The sequence below is a fragment of the Podarcis gaigeae genome (genome assembly GCF_964106915.1).
Source record: "Podarcis gaigeae genome assembly, chromosome: 12".
Classification (NCBI taxonomy): Eukaryota; Metazoa; Chordata; class Lepidosauria; order Squamata; family Lacertidae; genus Podarcis; species Podarcis gaigeae.
This window is the reverse complement of record NC_139688.1, coordinates 27,806,246-27,821,671: the sequence shown is the minus strand read 5'-3', so window position 1 is coordinate 27,821,671 and position 15,426 is coordinate 27,806,246. Positions and strand designations below refer to the sequence as shown.

At 42.8% G+C, this 15,426-nt stretch overlaps 1 protein-coding gene across 1 annotated transcript in view; it reads right to left on the bottom strand.

Annotated features, from left to right (window-relative positions):
- The window catches only part of VPS50 (VPS50 subunit of EARP/GARPII complex), an 85,221-nt gene that overhangs the window by 46,281 nt on the left and 23,514 nt on the right, over window positions 1-15,426 (bottom strand). Inside the window, exons 10-17 of the mRNA XM_083705253.1 lie at window positions 13,762-13,804; window positions 13,479-13,577; window positions 11,582-11,722; window positions 10,184-10,316; window positions 9,167-9,258; window positions 8,115-8,209; window positions 5,972-6,070; window positions 143-233 (exon numbers count right to left, since the gene is read on the bottom strand). Coding sequence (XP_083561379.1) covers window positions 143-233; window positions 5,972-6,070; window positions 8,115-8,209; window positions 9,167-9,258; window positions 10,184-10,316; window positions 11,582-11,722; window positions 13,479-13,577; window positions 13,762-13,804 — 793 coding nt within the window. The remainder of the gene's footprint in view (window positions 1-142; window positions 234-5,971; window positions 6,071-8,114; window positions 8,210-9,166; window positions 9,259-10,183; window positions 10,317-11,581; window positions 11,723-13,478; window positions 13,578-13,761; window positions 13,805-15,426) is intronic.

Sequence of the window (15,426 nt, the reverse complement as noted above, 5' to 3'; positions counted from 1 at the left end):
CCCTAGCACAACACAGTCACTGCAAATGTACAGTGAAAGTCAAGATAGTGGCAAACCCTTCAACAGTCTTGGCCAAAGTAGCCTTAACCATTTATGTTAAGCATTCGTCCCATTCCTGCTTTTTAACATGGCCAGGACTTACATGAAGCTGTAATATGCTGAAGCTTGATTTCACAGGACAAAGCTCCCACGTCTCGTTCTCCAAGAACATTCGCAGTTCTTCGAGGCGGGTTCTGAAACAAAGTTTAGCGTCAGCAAAGGCAAAGGGTGTAACAAGTCAACTATATTGAGAAATTAAGAACCTAGCTGCAGTTCCATTAAATCTAATTCTGCTATTCTTTAACGATCCTCTGTTAATGAGCTAATCACGTCTCTACTACATGGTTCTCCAAAACGTATCTCTTGCAGCTACATAGGAGCCAAATGAGAAGGAAAGGACTGAGGGGTGAGATAAACTGTTTCCTATCCATGTTTCCATGAAGCTTAAGCAACAGCAAAAAAGGAAACACCTACAAGCCCTCCCTGGGTAGAGTGATGAACAGAGTAGTAGATCCTCTGCAATAAAAATATGTACCAATTGTGTACTGGAAAAATTTAGTACAGTGGTATCTTGGTTCTCAAACTTCATCCGTTCCGGAAGTCTGTTCCAAAACCAAAAGTGTTCCAAAACCAAGGCAAGCTTTCCCATAGAAAGTAATGCAAAACGGATTAATCCGTACCAGACTTTTAAAAGCAACCCCTAAAATAGCAATTTAACATGAATTTTACTATCTAATGAGACCATTGATCCATAAAATGAAAGCAATAAACAATGTACTGCAGTCACACAATCAATCAGTTTCTGAACTGGTTTCCACAGTCGCGAAAACAAAACAAAAAGAGCCGCAAAAACAAAAACGCAAAATAAATAGCAAAAACAGACAGACCTCAGCATAACACTTAAAAGTGTGAAGTGTGGCACTCAAAGTGGATCACGTTCAGCTTCCGAAAAAAGCACACAAACCGGAAAACTTTCTTCCAGGTTTGCAGTGTTTGGGTTCCAAATTGTTTGAGTACCAAGGTGTTTGAGAACCAAGGTGCCGCTGTATGTCTTTTTGTGCTCAGTTTACAAAAATTACTGTACTTCCATGATCTGCCTTTTGGGAAGGGGAAATGAAATTCCTTCATCAAGGATTATGGGCTATATCCAAAGGTGTTTTGTGCAAGAGGATATTTCACAGCTGCTTGTGCAAGGACGACACTGGACTTAAGTGGAGGGAGGAAGCCCCACAATGGAAGCAGAGTCCCCCTTATGCTTCTCTGGCTCCAAACCCAGAAAGGAACTGTGCAAAGAACAGGAAGCTTCCTCCTCCCCTGTCACTTTGAAATCATGTGCAATCCCCCCCCCCGGGGGGGGGCTTCTTAAATCTCCATAGACGCTACCAACATATCAGGAAACTCTTTCATTATTATTACTACTAGTAGTAGTAGTAGAGTTCATATTGTGCCTTTCCATGCTTCATGTCCAAAGAAACTAATAACAACATGCACAGTTATCTAATAAAAACAAATAAAACAGAAACAGCAAATTAAAATGCAGAGCAGCAAGAAAGGAAGGCAATTCATAACAACAATACCGGACCAAAAATATATTCTTTTTAAAAAAACAATGGTTTAGAACACGCTTCCTCAAACTCAGCCCTCCAGATGTTGTTTTGGCCTACAACCCCCATGATCCCTAGCTAGCAGGACCAGTGGTCAGGGATGATGGGAAATGTAGTCTCAAAACATTGAGAATAAATGCATTTATTCTCAAACAGGGGCCGGCAAAGGTTTTTAGCCACGGGCCGGTTCACTGTCCCTCAGACCTTGTGGCGGGCTGGAGAAGCGGCACGGGGGGGGGTGGAGCTGGAAGAAGAGGCAAGGGGGGGCAAGTAGTCCTCCTCAACACCCCCCAGCCCCAGCTGCTGCACTTACCTTCCCAGGGGCTGCCACCGCTACTGCTTCTCATGGGTAGGCAGAGCGAGCTTGTCCGTTCCGCTCTATGGGCCACAGGAGCACCAGGGCGGTGGCGATGGAGGGAAGATGAGCAGCAGAAAAGGGCTGGCTCCGGAGAGGGGCTGCTTAAAATGCTGATCAGCCAGCTCAGCCCCCTTCCTCCTATAGGCTGGGCAGGAAGAAGCACAGCCGCAGTATTGGGGGGGGGGTGGAATGGCGCGGGGGGGGGGGGGGAATGGCGCAGCCCGAATGAACAGAATCCCCATGGCAATCTATGGACAGTTCGCAGACCAGATCCTGAAGGCAACTGGGCCTTATCCGGCCCGCGGACCTTAGTTTGCCGACCCCTGTTCACTTGGCAAGTTGGTTATCTGTATCTTCCTGATAAGTGATGAAATCTTGGAAGCAGGCAGCAATCAAGATCTCCTTGCCACTTAGAAAGGTATTGTCTTGCCAAGAGGTTACATGCACACTGTAGTTGATTAAAACAGATGGATATATGTATTCACTGGTCATTTTCACCTGCAATGCTAAACCTGTCAAGTTCAGTTTTGTTTTCAAAAAATCTCATCAGAGAATTATGTACAAATTCGGAATCGTGGTTTTACAACAAGTAATCGTTAAACAAGTCAGCTCTATAACTCATTATAGATTTTTATAATGAACTGATTTTAGAATGCTGTATTATTTTAGTATTGTTAGCCACTCTGAGCCCGGCTTCAGCTGGGGAGGGCAGGATATATTAAAATATATATATATTATTCTTATCATTATTATTATTATTATTATTATTATTATTATTATTATTATTTGAAGCTGGCTCACTTAGCAACTAGCTATTGCTTACTGTAAAAGCACAATCCACAGTTCATGTGTCACAAGAATCTCACAATGAGATTCTTTGAAAACAAAAATAAACTTGGTAGAAGTCTTCTTTCCACCTGTACAGAAGGAGGGGAGGGCAATGCATGAGTCCAGTGTTTCACTCAGGCACGTTGTCACCCAGAAAGCATGCAAACCTAGCCAGTCTCTTACAAAACCAGATTAAAAGACACAGTTCTCTGTATTTCCTTTGTATGATGCAAAAGCACAAATGCACATTTTGTTCTGTTTCCAGAAGTTCATTTTCCTTACATCTAAACAGTCATCCCAAGAATTCAAGAAAAATGGGGGGGGGGGAGGCAAATTGCCTGCAATGAAATATTCTCAGACGAGATCAAAGCTTTAAAAACCAAAAGTCTTGAGTCTGAAAAAGAAACATTAATTGGCAGTGCTTTCCAGGCAATCGATAAAAAACACTGCTTAAATAAAATTGCATAAGCTTTGGTAACATGTTCACCACTGTTCACATATTGCAAGGAGAAACATGCTTTGAGTTAATTGATATCCTTCTCATTTGGCTAAAAAGGGTGGGGAAGGGGAACACAATTTTCAAAGGGTATGACATAATCACATGTCTTTTTACCAGAAGCTGTCCTTCAATCAACAAGTGCAATTCAACAGGTATCTAGAAGAGGCTTTGTTTGGGTGGCCAACAACATAACAGCTCTAATGATCTTAATCTCTCTGAATCCCAGGAAGTTTGTTCCTACTCTAACTCTGCATTTTGAAATGGAGCATTATGAGCTTTTCAGCTCTTCTGCTTCTCTCTTTCTCTCTCTCTCTCTCTCTCTCTCTCTCTCTCTCTTTCCAGAAGTCAATCTGTTGGTCCAGGCAGAGCAATGCCTATGAACTCCTTGCATATATTATGCACTGGTTTACTATTTTTATGCTTTGTAAGTGGCCTTCTATTTCAAAAGCGATTTAATGTAAGAGATTTACATTGTAATAAAGGTAACCTCTGTTTTAATCCAAAATGGGACTTGCCCCTTTCTAACCACTATGCAAGGCAACATTCCCATGGTGTGCCACAAACCTAAGTCCAAGATCTGGAGAAATCAGACTTTAGCTGGTGATATGTGTAGACTTGCGTTTCCAGTAATGTAGTGTAGGCTTGGCAACAAGGCATGCTCTATTTCCAAAAGGCATGTATTACTTGAGTTCCCAAATCGCAGAGGCAAATCTACCAGTTCCTTCCTTCTGAATCCCTGAGCCACTCTTACCTGAAAGGTCCTTTATGAGTAAGGTTGTCAATTATCACCCCCATCACTCAAACACTTATTCTCAAAAATAATGCTACCTCCCAATAAAATTGCTGAATACATTCAGTCTATGTCATAGGTTATATAAATCAATGTTCTTAATGGCATCTCTATATTACAGCTTTTTGATGGAATCACTGTATCTATAGCTCACCTGTCTACATATGTCAAGATGAACAAATCAAAGACAATGCTCTTTAAAGAGCTACCAGCTGGGTAGCTCTTATGAACTAATGCATCTACAAAAGTATCTAACGGTTCTTAATTAAAGCACACAATGAGGAGTAAGAGCTGTATCCACTTGAAGTCAAAAGCCTAAAACTCCTGAAAGCTTTAGGTGATTCAGGCTCTAATACACATACAATATTTTTACAGTCCAATGGAAATTGCTACGTCTTCAAAGGGCTTTGTAGACAACATTAGCCAATCAAATCTCTACAGCACCCATTCAACGCAACAATCACCGTCAGTCCAAATTATTACCCAGTAGGTAAAAGCACTGAAATGGATCAAGTTTCTTCCTCAATAGCCTATGCAAAAACAATGGTAAATATTTTAAAATTACCTTTTGGCAGCAATTGCCAAACCCTGTATATTCAACAGTCACAATATTCTCCCTATATTTTCTGTTATGTGTTTGAAAATACAAGGCAGTATTCTCTGAAGCAAGCATTTAGAGACTTAAGCAGCGACATATTTAAAGTAGACCAGGGTACACAATGTGGAGCCCTCCTGATGTTGTTGGACTTCAGTTCCCATCAGCCCCAGCCGACATGGGCAACAGTCAAGAGATTATGTGAGCTAGGAGTCCATGGACACCTGGAGGGCACAGTGCTAGCTCTCCCTGCAATAGACAATAGCTCAAATGGCAGACCAAATGAAGAAAGTCCCCAGTTGAGTCTCAGTCATCTCCAGTTGTAGGTGTAGGAAATCTGTGGCCCTCTGGAGTTGCTGAAGTACCATTCTCATCATTCCTGGCCACTGGCCATGGTGGCTTGGGCTGATGGGAATTGTTTCCATTCAGCAACATCTGGAGGGCCAAAGGTTCCCCATCAAAGAGCAGGTGACATGGAAGACCTCCACCTGAGACCCTGATGTGCTCCTGCAAGCTGGATTAGACAACACAGGTGCACAGGTGGTCAAACAGCCTGCCCTGGTATAAGGCATCTTCCTCCGTCCCTGTGGGAAATCTAGCCTTGCTTCTATGTAGTGAAAACAGTAGCTGGGAACCAGGCACGAGACAGGAATTTACGGGAAATGTTACTGAAAATATGTCCCCATAACACCAATGCATTGAAGTAAACTACAGTAAGCCTGCAACTTGCACACATTTAACTTGTGTGCATTCAGCTTTATGTGTGTGGCAAATAGATAGATAGATGATAGATAGATAGATAGATAGATAGATAGATAGATGATAGATAGATAGATAGATAGATAGATAGATAGATAGATAGATAGATGATAGATAATAGATAGATAGATAGATAGATGATAGATAGATAGATAGATGATAGAGATATAGATAGATAGATAGATGATAGATGATAGACAGACAGACAGATGGTGGAGTTCTGAGAAAAATGACTTTGGCAATCCCACCTGCCAATGATCTTGGCTTTAGGCACGATCCATGGAACGCAAGCCCCCACTTAAGTTGCAGGCTTACTATACTATGCACCTTGTAAAATAAAGTTTTCAGAAAGAACATTGATAAAATTTAAACATTTTATACAGAGCATTCATTTTGCAAACATAAAACGTTTTGCATTTATGGTCTGCGCTTAACGACTTGAAAACTTGAAAGGGACATCGACCTCCTACAACAACTAGCCTACTATTGTAGCTCTTACCTGTGATAGTTCTTGAAATAATTCACACTTTGTTTTCTAATGGATTCTTGCAAAACCTCCGACTTGCTGCCACAAAACTCTTCACCAACCTGCATCAGCCTATGGAAGAGGATTTTCTGATTATACATTCAAGTCAAGAATTAGAGTATTCATTTCAACTACAGGTTAGGCTTCAGGCAGAACGGCCTGCATCCTCTTTTCATACTGTGGGCCATCTGTCTGTATAAAGCAACCCTCATTCCTTCAACTCTGGAAGCTATATTTCAGTCAAGGAACTTCTACAATTTTCTCAGCAGATTAAAGATAAAATGGTGAAGGATCCTCAAAGAAAGACTTGCAGTTAAGACTCCTACTGGTCTGGTGCAGATGAGACCTAAGGCTAGTAGACACTAAGATTGCTCCGAGGCACATTAAGGCATTTGATTCTCCTAAAACATAGTGGTCTGATTTAAATCAGAATATTTGGAACATAAAGCAGATGCAGTTTCCTCAAAGTAAAGCAATGTACGTAAGTTTATTTCGGCATTTCCTAACCTAGCGCCCGCCCGAGGCTTTTGGACTAGAACTGCAATCAGCCCCAGCAAGGTACAGTGGTGCCCCGCAAGACGAATGCCTCGCAAGACGAAAAACCCGCTAGACGAAAGGGTTTTCCGTTTTTTGAGGCACTTCGCAAGACGAATTTCCCTATGGGCTTGCTTCGCAAGAAGAAAGCCCATAGGGAAATCTCCGGGGACCTCCTTTAAATGCTGGCGGTGGGGAGCAAAGCCTTCCCCCCCCTCCGGCCTTCAGAAGAGGTCCAGGAAGGCCGGCGGGGGCCGAAAGGCTTTGCTCCCCAACGCCAGCATTTTAAAAGCAGTCCGGGATAGCAGGGAAGCGCTTCCCGCTATCCTGGACGGATTTTGAAGGCAGGCGGGGGGAGCAAAGACTTTTGCTCCCCCGCCGGCCTTCAGAAGAGGTCCAGGACCTCTTCTGAAGGCGGGCGGGGGGTGAAAGTCTTTGCTCCCCCCTGCCTGCCTTCCCGGGAGAGCGGAGAAACGCAGCGTGTTTATCCGCTGTCCCGGACAGCTTTTGAAGGCAGGCAGAGGGGAGCAAAGACTTTCGCCCCCCGCCCGCATTCAGAAGAGGTCCAGGACCTCTTCTGAAGGCTGGCGGGGGGCAAAAGTCCTTGCTCCCCCCTGCCTGCCTTCCCAGGAGAGCGGAGAAAAGCAGCGTGTTTCTCCTCTGTCCCAGACTGCTTTTGAAGGGGGGGAGCAAAGACTTTCCGCTCTCCCGGGAAGGCAGGCACAGGGGAGCAAAGACCTTTGCCCCCCGCCCGCCTTCAGAAGAGGTCCTGGACAGCGGAGAAACACGCTGCTTTTCTCCGCTCTCCCGGGAAGGCAGGCACGGGGGAGCAAAGACTTTTGCCCCCCGCCAGCCTTCAGAAGAGGTCCTGGACAAAGGTCTTTGTCCCCCCTGCCTGCCTTCCCGGGGGCTTTTAAGAGCCGACGGCTTTTGAAGGCAGGCGGAGGGGAGCAAAGACTTTCGCCCCCCGCCAGCCTTCAGAAGAGGTCCAGGACCTCTTCTGAAGGCTGGCGGGGGGCAAAAGTCTTTGTCCCCCCTGCCTGCCTTCCCGGGGGCTTTTAAATCGCCCCGGGACAGCGGAGAAGTCCTCCGCTGTCCTGGGGCGATTTTTAAATGCTGTCCCGGGGTTTTTTAAAATGCTGGGGGTGGGAAGAAAAGCCCTTGTCCCCCCCCCCCTCAGCCTTCAGAAGAGGTCGGGGGACAGACTGTCCCGGACCTGGTCTGAAGGCGGTTTCCATAGGAACGCATTAATTGATTTTTAATGCATTCCTATGGGAAACCGTGCTTCGCAAGACGAAAAACTCGCAAGACGAAAAAACTTGCGGAACGAATTAATTTCGTCTTGCGAGGCACCACTGTACACCAAGAATGACTCAGATTTTGGAAATACCAGTCCAGTTAATCAGTGAAGCAATTTTAAATAGCACAGAAGTGAAGAAACAGCCATGCTATGACTTATGCTGCCTGCCGCAACCAAACAATATTTGAAAAAAACTCTTAGAATTCAATGCACACACAAAAAGCTTTATTGTGTTAACTTCCACTTTGTCTCTTTATCAGAACAAATGGCGCCTGAAAATACCTGCTGACAATATCCAGGACGAAGATGAAGTCATCGTATTTGAAGTTAGACATGTCTGTGCCAAGCAAATAGGTCTTCACTTTCAGCTGGACATCCTGCAGAAAAGCAAACGTATTGAAATTGGGTATGCTGAGCCTACAGAAGATATGGTTAAGAGGCAATATGATAGCCGTCTTCAAGGATCTGAAGAGTTGTCACATAGATGACAGCGCAAATTTGTTTCTTCTGCTCCAGAGCAATAGGCCCAAATCCCACAGGTTCAAAAGATAAGAAAAGGGATTTAGACGAAATGTTTGGCACAACTTCCTGACACTATGCACTGTTCAACAGTGGAGCAGATTGCCTTAGAAGGCCGGATAGCCACCTACTGGGGATATAGCATGGTTAGGATGGTCCTTGAGCTCTCTTCCAACTCTATGATGAAGCAGATGCCTTCATAGCATTTGATGTATTTGCTACCTATGATAAATGGCTGAAACCTTTCGAGGGATACTCAGTCCTGGATCTAAACAAATCAAATAACCAACACTTGAGGAGTGGGTTAAAGTTGTTTATTCAAAGTTACTTCTAATTTGTGAAGAACTTGCAGCCTCCATATATAATATAGTCTGCATCTAACCGGTTTTGCAATCACATTGCTACCATTACATTTTATAAGGCAAAACATCCATGAACAAGAGGGGAGGTGTCATGAGGCTTGGGGAATCCTAAGGTTTGGAGAGGTAGTGTTTGGGGTGGGGGAAACAGAAAACCAGAGGGAGGCAGTGGGAAATGGAGTACCTGGAATCAACAAGAGAAACATTCTTTCCCAAAGAATGTTCTATCTATTGTCCATTCAAGAGAAATTGACGTTTTCATCATTTCATGCTCTTTAAACTCAATTTTAAGAACATGAAACTATGCGACAGAAACGAACCTATTGTTCTCTGATACTATGAACAACCAGAGATAATGGGGGGTTTTTTTACATTCGTTCCTAAAAGTCCAATTAATGTTTTTCAAAAACAAGCATTTGCTGGGGCTGGAAAGCATTTCGCCAATTTAAAACGAACCTGCCATATTCGTGAAAGTCCATGTTCCAATTTCTTTTTCACGTAGCTGCGGTCAAAATTGGTCTCCTCAGCACCCATGACGTTGCTTCCATCTGGAAAACAATGTATATGTTTTACACGTGAGCCGACAAGGAAGGGGGATTCACTCTGTGTATGCGAGCACGTGTGCGCTTTATTTTAATGTGAGACAAAATTTCACATCCTTTAGGCTCACTTCACACTCCACGACAATAATAGCAAGCCCACACCCCAAATCCCATAATGTGGCAGAGACAATGCCACCACACTGACCTAAAATGAAGGGCATTAACCAAGACTGTCTGATCTGGGCAGTGAGGCGATGATAGCAGGCCCACTCAACATGCACCACACACACAATGTCCCACCACCCCCACCCAACACATGGTTCCTCCATAGCAAAGGCATAAAAAGTAGTAATAATAACAATAATGCTCTAATAAGGTGTGCCGCACAATCCTTTTGTGTGCTTACTCAGAAGCAGGGCTTTTTTTCAACCGGAACTCACTGGAACTCAGTTCCGGCACCTCTCAGGTAGGCACTATTGCCATTCTAAGAGAACAAGGAAGGCATTCATGGTGAGTTCAGGCACCTCTTTTTCTAGAAAAACAGCGCTGTTCAGAAGTAATTCTCATTTTCTCCAGGAGGATTACTCGCTAAAAAGTTTGTTTAGGATTTCAGTTTCGGAGCGTTCACAGAGGCTAGATATTCACTATTATAATGCTTCATGAGGTAACAACTGCAAAATCCCTCAAGCTCCTGAAATAGTAGGTTGAGAGAGATCAACTGTGCCTAACAATTTTCTTTTACAAAAAAAAAATCATAAATTGCATTTTATACAGGTTCCCGATTCCAAATCTTACTGTTACCCTGATGGCTATTGGAAGAGCTTTTGTCCTATTGTTCATACAGCCCCGCCTACTTTTTCACATTCTGAAACTAACTCAAAATACATATTTTATTCAGATAATACATTCAGATAGCATAACCAGTTCCTACCAGAAGACGAAGGAGGTTCACCGTGATCGTATTTTTCATGCCACTCCATGGTTCGGTAGTAACTGAGCATGACCTCCCACAGAGCTTTGCAGAGGTCAGCAAGGCAAGGAATGTAACTGTCTGACGTGATGTGCTAAGGAACATACAAGCAAGATCTGTGATGTTTTTCTTCATTCTAAGTTTTGTCAAATGCAGAATTTGTATGCAGAGGGAATATGACAAATACACACATACAACATCTGTACAATATGGCATATAAGCTGTACTGTTTTTAAATGCTGTACTGTTTTTAACATTTGATTGGGAGCCGCCCAGAGTGGCTGGGGAGACTCAGCCAGAAGGGTGGGGTATAAATAAATTATTATTATTATTACTATTATTATATTATTAGTAGTAGTAGATTTCACACACAATGAAAAGAATAATACAGAATGAGGGGAACCACCCTATTCCCTAGATTTTTTTAAACACACACACACATATACTTTCCCCCTTTCAAGCTGTGGAATGCCCCATAGACTGCAAATAAAACAAAAAACTGTTCGCTTTCAGTAACAAATGAAATGGGCAAGTGCACGTGCCAATAATTTAGTTTAAAGTATTAGTTAATTTTGTATTGGTTAAGAGGCAGAAGAGCCTAAACGCATTCAAGAACACTTCCAATTTGCCAAGAGATTGTACATAACAATTAACAGGGCTTTAAATACACCATTGATCTAAAAACGCCATGGTTTTTGGCACTCCAAAACTTGAAGTGTTCTTCCAGTCCTGCCAATAAAGCTAAATAAATTAAGGAGGCGCAACATTTTAAACACTTCAGTGAAAGAAAGAATTATTTTGAAGTGTCCAAAATAAGCTAGGATGCTGATTTGGTATATAAACCATTCTTTTCACGGAAAGGCTGCTAAGAGTGAATTCACACCACAATATTCTTCTCACACAGTTTTTAATGGATGAGAAGCTTTCATGCAGCAGAGCTACCCAAGTCTAGAGAAAAAAAGTATTTGATAAAATCTCCCCACCCACTGCCCCCAGGGGGTCTCTCCCCCACTCATCCATTAAGCTTTCTTAAAAGCTTAAAAGCTCCCATTGACTTCCCCCCCCCCAACTAATTGCTGTGCAGAAGGGCCAATTCCAGGGTGGGTCAGTGCACAGGAAAGGAAGGGTTAACACTTCCCTTCCAGCCATGATCCCCACCCCCACCAAATCCCCCACTACAACGAAGCATTTAAAACGCTCCCATTGGCTACTAATCCTGATGACTATGTTCTACCTTCATGGTGAGAGACAATATGCTTCTGAGTATCAGTTGCTAGAAATTCCTCGCCATTTTTTTTCTTCCAATGTGGCCTATACATGCAAACACAAAATGTCCCAAGCCTTTATACGACTACGTACCATGCACAGGTCCTTGTACTGAAGCTTCTGAAACTTGGTGTCTGTGTTTCCCGCACACAGCTCTACGTAACCGAGAACAACTTGGAATACAGTGTTGTGAATGGCTTGAGTAAAGTGCATGTGCAGTTGGTCCATGGCTGTCTGAAGAGAAAGGATGGGGAGAGTCATTAATGCATAATGGAAAGCCAGTTCCATGTTCCTGTTCCTTAAGTCACAGACTGTCATTCTAGGCAATAGCCTTCAGACACTCAAGTAGCTTCCGTGGCACTCAGTGGCTTTTTCAGCTTCAGGTGATAAGCCAGCAATGACCATACTTGGTTGGAGATAACTTAGACACATTTGCCCATACTCTAGTAACTTTTAGGCTATTGCATTGTATTGTATGTAAGATTGCCTTTAAAAATGGCTCAGAAACTGTGATTGGTTCGAAACAGAGCCACAAGACTATTAACCGGGACTGAGCAACGCTTTACCAGCTGCACTGGCCCCCAGTAATCTCCCAAGCCCCATTTAAACTGCTGGCTTTAAATAGTTTGGGACCTGATTAAAAGAAAGATCATCTCCCCCCCACACACATGTCTACCTAAATCTTATCAACAGAGGACCTGGCATGGGTGCCCCAACCAAGCAAAGTGAGACTACAAAGGCCTTTCTAGTGGTGGCACCACCAGACTACGAAACAGCCTCTGCAGAGAGGCTGGTCTGCCACCTTCTTGACACCTTTTTGGCATCAGGTGAATATATTTTTTATTCCACCAGGATTTTAATAGTGTTTTGCGTTATTGTGGCTTAGTGTGGTTTTAACCAGAGCTATAACCTGTTTCTGCTCTGCAGTCTGTTTGTTTAGCAGGGCAAAATTTTAGTTGTGAGTTTGTTTTTGCTTATTGCAAATTTAAATTGCTCTTATTATTGATAGGCAGAGATAGAAATCTTCTCTTCCTCTTAGCCCAAGAACCAAAACAATCAATCAATCAATCAATCAATCAATAACACACAGCCTCCGCTGAAGCAAAATGTAAAGAGAAGGAGTAACGCTGGACCTGGAAGCGGCAGAGCAGATGTAATTTTGAAAAGTACCCTTTAGTGAGCTGTTTGTATGTGTGAGGCAGGGGCCTATAAGCCTTACAAAAGAAAACACCCAAGGCTTAATAACACAGCTGGAAATCAGATGAGCCATAGATAAGGAAATGAATGGACTATAAAAGATTATTGCAAATGTGAAACTAGAGAACAGTAAATCCTCTTGTGGTCTAGTCAAACACACAATTATCATATTTCCCCCCAAAACAGGGTTCAACAAATGGAGAGGTCCTTTAAGGAAAGCAGACCCAAGAAACAGACTGAAGGAAAGGAATAAAAGTGCAGTAGGTGATTGGCAAGCCTGCCACTGAGCAAAAGCCAGCCAGGCTCGGTTGCCAACACAAGACACCCTGAGCATTCTTGCCCAGATATATTCCGTCTGCCAGCCAGAGAACCAGTGAGCATGTGCCATAAACATTTATATTTCCCACTAGGGAGCACTGGATGTAATGCTAGTACACTTAACAGCAGATATGTGCATGTGCAAGGCATCCATCTTGGGTGGTTCAACTGCTGAACAAACCAGGGATGAGAGCTCTAAGGGAGTAATCATTTACTAAGAACTGATTTGCTTTCAGTTGTGTTTTTATTTTATTTACTCCCAGGGTCTGTATGTATTCCATCACTAGTGTCTATTGACAGAAGCAACCTGCCTATAATCTGTTAGATAGTACTGAGTTTGCAGAGAATGTATTTGAACATGTTGGTTGTTTTTACGTTATAAGCACTTTTCGCCACCAAAGCAGATAGCTCACATGATTAAGACAAGCTAGCCTGATTCATAAGCAAGACATAACAACAAACAGGGAACGCTCACCTGCGTTTTCCCAAGTAGTCTGTAAGCCTGCTGCACCTTGGTATAGTGGCTGATGTCAAAGTTCTTGCAGATTTTGGAAAGCGCGACATCTAACTGCTCCTAAAATGTCAAGTCATGAATATTCAGTAAAATGAAATAGCTATACAGAATGAAAAGATATGATTTATATGGAGACATTCATGTATCATAAGAAAGCAAAATGCAATATAATAATCTCAACAGATGAAGCGCCCCTTAGCCAAGGTATTCACTCTGTCAAAAAATCAATAGATTGCATTCTCACCTCAATTTGCTCCAAAGTGTCCTGTAGTTTTGAATTCAATTCACTGCGAAACAATAAAGTCCAACATTAGATCATTTAGAACTAAGCCAACAAGTTATACAAGTGCTTTGGGCTGTGATGAATGTTGTGGTACATCAGTGCAATTGGGCAGATCTTTTATAGAATAGAGTTTCTGCCAGCAATGCTGTAAGATGACTGAAGAGACACACACCCCACCACCCGCCAAAACCACATCTCTAAAAGAGATCTATTATCCTCAAATCATCTCTGTAGGCCATTAGACACAGAAGCGTCCATGCTCAAGTGGGCAGCTTATTTATTTTTATGTAAGATTTCTTACCCACCCTTCACCTTATGGTCCCAGAACTACTTACAGTAATAAAACATGCAACTTTAGAAACAAATAAAGCTATTGCAATTATAAAGCACATGAAACTGTTCCAAAGGGAAAAGCCTACTGTGTGTCCCATGCAACCCCCAAGAATTCTCTCTGAATCTTAGAATCTTTCATTCTGTGACAAAATTTTGACATTTGCTCAGACCCTGAACAGAAATCTACCAAAAGCTGATGGATTTTCCATATTGCAATTTTCCTCATATCTAGACTTGCATTGCATGAAAAAACTAAATCAGGGAAAGGAAATAATAAAAGTATTATTATAAAACCCAGTTATTTCTCCCCCCCCCCCCTTTTAAGCTTCATGATCACAATGATACGCTAAGGAAGGCATTGCAAAATAGCTTAATTTTGCAACACAGCTAAGCCACATGCACTGAAATGATGCCTCGCAGTTAATGAGCACTGTGTATTTTATGGGTGGTTTAAACAGCAAAAGCAACCAAAGTATGGATGTCTTTTTAAAGTGTGCAAGCTGAATTTTATGCTGAATTTTAATACTTGCGCTCTGTACATTGCACTTTTCAGTTAATTTGATACATGCATGCATGCATGCATGAATTAATGAGTAAAGGTACAAGGAGAAATCCTGGATGGTCATTGAATATTTTGCAAGACAACCCACCCCCAAAGAAACGTTTTAAAGCAGCACCATAATGTGCTACATATATCAATAATATAATATAGTATAGCATAGTAAGAAGAAACTTGCTGGATGAGGCCAAAGGCCCCTCTAGCCAAGCATCCAATTCTCACAGCAGCCAATCAACCAGGCACCTATGATACCTGAGTTCAACAGCACTCTCTTCACTCGTGATTGCCAGCAACTGATATTCAGAGGTATTATGCCTCCAACACTGGAGGGTAGAAGAGAGCCTTATCCTCGAGCTCAGAGCTTTCCAAACATTTGATGCTGGTGACACACTTTTAAGACTTGCACAAATTCGTGACACAGTAACTCAGTTTTTCTAGCAAACCAGAGGTTAAACTAACCTCTTTCCAGCCCTGGGAGGAGCGGGGGGGGGGGGCGGCAATCGTATGACACACCTACACGCTGCAGCCAACACACTTAACATGTCGCGGTACACAGTTAGGAAAGCTCTGCTCTAGGTGGTGAACCCGCAGCCTATGGGCACCATGTTTGGTGCCAGCCCCTGGCAAAATCAGACACCTCTTTTCCCTCTGATGAGACTTTGCTGCTGGATGGTCTTGGCTCTTCCGTAGTCTTATATGCTTTATCTTACAAAGGCACTTCTTCTGCCTATGGC